The sequence below is a fragment of the Anas acuta genome, chromosome 13, assembly GCF_963932015.1.
Source record: "Anas acuta chromosome 13, bAnaAcu1.1, whole genome shotgun sequence".
Taxonomy (NCBI): Eukaryota; Metazoa; Chordata; class Aves; order Anseriformes; family Anatidae; genus Anas; species Anas acuta.
In genome coordinates, this window is record NC_088991.1 from 18,854,735 (window position 1) to 18,860,734 (window position 6,000).

The window sequence follows — 6,000 nt, forward strand, 5'->3', positions numbered from 1 at the left end:
AATGCTTCTCCTTTGCTCTTCCATTCAAAGATGTGCTTTGATAAGGAAGGTATAAATTCTTAGGCAAATCTACCACAGCAGTCACTGTGATGTCAAGATACTTCCAGACCTAATGTATGAGAACAATTTTACACCTTTGTAGGATTAACTGACACTATTCATTTTTAAAGCTGTTTTTTTAATGTCCCTCTTCAGAGAATGTGCATGCCATCTTCTAACTAGTTGCAGGACTTTTTATGAGTAAGTCATAAACCTCTTAAAATAAGAGTTTAAAATGTAAAGGCTAACATAGCCTGAACTGTAGGGTCAGAACAGTGTAATTAAGGGCTAATAGTACCCTTCATTTTCCTTTACTAGGAAATCATTTGCCTCCTGATAGGACAAAAGGATTGTCAAGACAAAAAATAATGCAAGACAATGATTATGGTAACAGTTTTAAATTGTAGAGGAATTCTTTTTTAAAAGAGATTTTTTCAACAGTTACTTGAAACGCTGCAGATTAAAAGCAAGCTGTTTAAATTTGTTTTAAAACAGCCTATTTCAAATTCGGACGGCCACCCTTTCTAGAATTCAGCTTTGTTTTTTCTGCCTTAAGAGCTCCTATTTTTACCAGTGGATGAGTAGTGGTATTATAGATCAAGCTGTATGTACACAATCTAAGTACTGGAGTTTGCCTTCAGGTGAAATCTGTTGGCAGTCAGTGAGGCAGATGTTAACTGGACAAGTCTCAGAGGAGAAGCAATCGAGGAGAGCCTGACAGTGGTTTTCAGAAAGAGTAGGAGTTACATTTTTTTTTATCCTGTTTTAAATTTTGAAATATGTGGTCGCTATTTAGAGTGAAAAATATTTTAGTATGAACATGTTTATAATTAAAAGTCATGAATGAAAAAAACAACAAGGAGTATATGTGAGGACCAAATAAGGACTGGGCTTAAAATAAAGCAGAACTCAAAGTTAGGACACACCCTTCCCAATTAGTTTACAGGTACTTTACAGGCAATTGGAGAAAACAAATGTAAGTTGGTGTGCCCTCTACCCCCAAATCCCTTTCATCTTCCTAGCAACGGCTGAAAATCTCTAAACATGAGATAATTACAAATTCATGAATGAGAAAGCTTTTAATAACTAAAAAAAAATAAGAAAACAAAACAACAACAATAAAAACCAACTATGTGTATTACTCTTGGGATAGCTTGGAAAACTGACTATAAGTTCTCTAATCAATTCTACTTACTGTTTTAGTGATAATTCCTATGATTTATGTTTTCGTTACCATTAGTATTTCTAATTCCCCTGTTATGGGGGAAGTATCGGTGATGCATTACTTAGAAGGTGAGGTATCACAACTTAACAACTTATTATCTCAGTATACAGATGACTTAATTCTTGTTCTACTTTAATTTAGTTTACTAAATTCTAGTATAATATTGATTAAAATTTTAATGTCTGCATTTATTTGCCCTGAGGATAGGCTTAATCAAGTGTAAAATCCTGTTTATGATTCCTTCAAATTCTGTATGTACAGATTTCTTCCAGACTGCTTCCAGTTTTCTATTTCTTGCTCTCTACAACCTGACATGAATTATCATGTACAATTAGGATGCAATGTTCCCTGAGTTATTTCAGACTTCCGAGGCATCTTAATGTTTATAAGAAAGCATTACAATGTCATGCCAATATTTGTGCTTTAACCTGTTTCCTTTTTTTTTTTTCTTTATCTGGAAGGATCTCATAGTTTTTAAAGTGTGTTGTATTTCCAAGCTCAGTTAGTTTGACAGTGTTCTCTGTAAGTGTTGCTACAAAAGCCCATAAAACCACTCCATGTGCCATCAAAACAGCAACAACAAAACATAGTTTTATTCAACTTAAAGTAGTTTAACAGTTATAAATTAGAATATCTAATTGCAAATGCTTTGCGTGCCTAATTCAAACATACACACTTCTACCTCTGGTGCACTTAAATTGTTGCTTCAATATTTAGTAGTTACTAACTTAATTACAGTAAATATCAATGTGCTGTAATGAAGGAGATGTTAAATTATTATTGGTTATTCTGCATGACTTCAGCTGGGTAAGGTTAACTTAAAAAATTGTTAGACCTGCAAGCACGCTACACCGTTAAATTGTTCAATTATAATCAATGTCATGATGTCCTACATAGATAAGATTCTGAGAATTTCTTTCCATGTTCAACCTCATAATTACTTGACTGTTTTTGGTCACTGCCTAATTGGAGGCTGAAAAATTGTTCAGAAATGCTGCATGTAGTGTTTGTCTGTTCTATTTTTTCATATGCATAGTGCAAAATAAGGCACTTTTCTTCATCTGTATTCTATTAAATACAGTAATTCAAGTACGTTTTTGGAGTGTCAAGGGCAAGTTCAGACTTGAAATGAAAAGTCTTTTTCTTGCCTTCAAAAACTTAGTCTGTAAACCTTTTGTAGGGTATTTGCATCCCCTTCTCCTCCAGACTTAGTAGTCAGGGTCTTGAAATTACAGACTCATCTTTTTGGAGTAGATAATATATATATATATATATATATATATAAATCTTCATATGCTAATATAAATAGTTTTAAAACGATTTTAAATGGCTAAGGAAAAGTGAAATTTAGGAAGCAGAGTGAAAAATTAAATTGAACCGAGAGTAGACAAGGTCATTTGAGCAGTTAATAATGGAGCCCTACATCCATGTGCAGGTGATACAAATCCACTGCTGGTGCGCAGTGAGGTTTATCACAGAAAGCTGTTTGGTACATGCTCAATGATGTATTAATCTGAAAACAATTCCCCCTTGTCCAGGAATCCGCATCATGTAATCAGCCTTTGCAGTTGGCATTAACTGACCCTACTGTCAGCTTTTTCAGTTTAGTGTCTGGTAAAAATAGCAATATAAAGATGAACTGTATTCTTTCCTACATGGGAGCTCTTATCACGGGTTATCTTTAGGGCATAAGTTTCCTAAATAGACAAAATTGAGAGGCAATATGCCTTTCACTCTGAAGAAACCCAAAACATAACTGGGATCTGTGTCAGTTGTCTCCATTTGCCATGGAAGCTTAGGGGCTTGGAAGAGAAAACCTTTATGGACGTTGTGGTGGTTTAACACCAGTAGGGAGCTCAGCACCAGGGAGAGATAAGTTGTTGAAGAAAGCTCGTAGGTTGAAATAAAGACAGGGAGACTACTCGCCAGTTACCATGATGGGCAAAACAGTCAGTGTAAGGGAAATTAATGTGATCTACTACTAACAGACTAAAGCTGTGAGAAGTAAAAGAAAACTGAAAACACCTTCCTCCCATCCACCCTCTTCTACCTCCCTTTGCGTCTGCAGTCAGTCCGTAACGCTTCATCCTTGCTGCTCCTTCACAGTCACTCTCTCAATCCCTGCTCCACCCCTGCAGCTCTTCACATTTGACTGGAGCTAGAGATATTTCTGTAGTGGAAAAGATTTTTTTGGAGAACTGCAAGAAAGTATGACAATTCCTATGTCTTTACAAAAGGCCAAAGTATTAAATCAATATTAATCTGAAAGAACAGATGTTAAATATCTACAAAATACTGCTGTAAGGTATTACATTGCAAAGTGAAGTTTATTTTGTGCTTATTTTTCTTAATAGGCTGAAACTATTTTCCAAGAAATGTTTCCTACAGAGGAATTTTGCCCACCTCCACCAAATCCAGAAGATATTATTTATGATGAAGATGAGCTTGCATCAGAAGAGTCTGGACTCAGTAATTCACCAGAGACAAAACCTGAACCCTCATCTGAGGAAAGCAGTAGTAGAGGTAGTACCGCTGTTAACGAACATAGTGAAGAATGAATTAGCTCTCTTCTCTTTGTAGATGAGGCAGTTGAAAGAAATGAAAATTTTAGAGAGGAAGGATAAGAAAAAGAGGTTTAAAAAGCCCATAGCTGTACTATTTGTGATTGCCTTATTTTCCTTAGCTTGAATAATATTTCTTATTCAAATAGTTTCATTCATAGCTAAGATATTTCTAAATAAAGTCATAGGTCCACCAGATGCAGGGGTATTTATAGCTTAAAATAAATAAGTAAATATCAGAACAAAATATTTGAATTTAAAATGATAAAATTGACTCATTTGTGAGAGAGTTTGGTTTACATCTTGGAAAGACATCTTTTAAACAGGCAAGTGAAAATTAATGTAAATAACATACAATTTTGCTTACCTGTCAGAAGACCATCATCTGTTACAAAGTATGACATTTCTATTGAAAGTCATTGTGTCTATGCTAATTAAACAGTTGTGTGTAAACTTCATCATCTGTCCTTCAGAGTGCTTTTTAGGAACGTAACCTAAAGGCAATAGTATTAACAGCTCTGGAATGGCTTTAGAACACAAAAGACACCATTTAATTTGTATTCTGAAAAGAATCTTGTATGGTTTTGAAGCTGATGCCATAATTTAGAAGGAAGTATAATCCAATGGGTGTTCTTCACAGGAAACTGTTTTACATTCAGAATGTATTGTTTTTTTGTTTTTGTTTTTTTTTTTTAATAAGATTTAACAGTTGAGCGTGATCAGACATTTGTTTACCAGTGACTTAATTTACTGCAGCCAGGAAAACAGCACAGTTTAAACTTACTGCTAGACTTCCTAAAAAAAACAAAAATCATATACTGAACGTAACTGTTGTCACATTTCCTTGGATTTTTTGCAACGTTGGACCTCTAATAAGCCAATAATTATTTTTTTTGCAAGTATGGTGTCTGAGAAGTTTAGATGATGATTGAGGTTTTCCATACTGAGAAGTAGGTTCAATTCCAAAGGTTTATATTGATCCCAGTTACTAGGATTAAAACTAGTGTGATAGCTGTACATTATGTGTTTTGTAATCATAAAGCATTTACACAGTAAAATTTATTGAACTATTTATAAGTTTAGTTTGTAGGAAGAATTACAAAATGAGAACACTGTTGTAAATGACCAGGATAGACTTGCATTTCTTCTGAACAATTCTTCAAATTAGATGATGAAGAGTATTTAGCATTTACTTTAGGTTTTACCTCAAAATGTACACCCAACAGATCAACAGTGTGTCTAAATATAGAGATCAGTGAATTTTGATGAGACAGTTTAAGCTTGTACGTGAACTTAGTTACAGTTCTAGCAGTACGTAAATACTGTATGTAAATAAAAATGCCATAAAATTATGAATATTCAGCACTGTCTGGACTTGACACAACCAAACTTCTGTACAGTTTTGCAGTGCATGTCCCTGCCTTTAAAGTGGCTTCGTGCCATAAAGGTTAATTTATTTATTTTTTTACAGTATGACCGATACGGTTAACTTCATTTTGTCTTGCATCATAATACGTTGTCCAATTTGCAATTCAAAGATGAATTTATTGGTGCTTACATTCTTTGTTTGTTGGATAGGCACCGTTGTGTGTAATCCCAAAGTCCTCAGAACAATGTCATTGAAATGTTCCCAATATTAAACAACAGTTACCTGTGGATGCTTGTGATTGAGCAGTTATATATATTTATACTATTAACCAGACTTGTTTAGCTGTAATTTTGTGCCTATTGGAAAGCATGAGTATCTGGTAATTGTATTTAACCATCTGCAAATCTGTAAAAGAACTAAGTGGAGGACATATAACCTGTTCGTCTTTCAGTAATGGGGATCATAGTTGAATTTTTCATCTTCTATGTTTACAAGGAAATCGTCAATGAAAATTAAAGGTTTGCTTGCAAGTGCATTTTTGTGTGTTTTCTTTCAATTAATCAAGAAAAGCAGTTCATTTGTTAGCGGAGACTTTCTGATAATTCTGTTCTTCACCTTCAGCATGTTGACATCTGTAATAAGATTGAAGTTTAATATGTGTGACATTATGTTTACATAAGATAGCAAGTGGTTTGTGTAAAGCTTCATGTCCATATGAAGCAACGTTTGGTAATCCTGCAAATGTGATTTTAGATAAAACAGAATAATCTACAAGATGTAGGCTATGACTTCACACTACATTGATT

At 34.1% G+C, this 6,000-nt stretch overlaps 1 protein-coding gene across 1 annotated transcript in view; it reads left to right on the forward strand.

Moving 5' to 3' along the window:
* CHM (CHM Rab escort protein) overlaps window positions 1-5,729 on the forward strand; it is a 58,365-nt gene extending 52,636 nt beyond the window's left edge. Inside the window, exon 15 of the mRNA XM_068696904.1 lies at window positions 3,619-5,729. Within this exon, the coding sequence (XP_068553005.1) occupies window positions 3,619-3,822 (204 nt within the window). The 3' untranslated portion in view covers window positions 3,823-5,729. The remainder of the gene's footprint in view (window positions 1-3,618) is intronic.
* The last annotated feature ends 271 nt before the right edge of the window (window positions 5,730-6,000 follow it).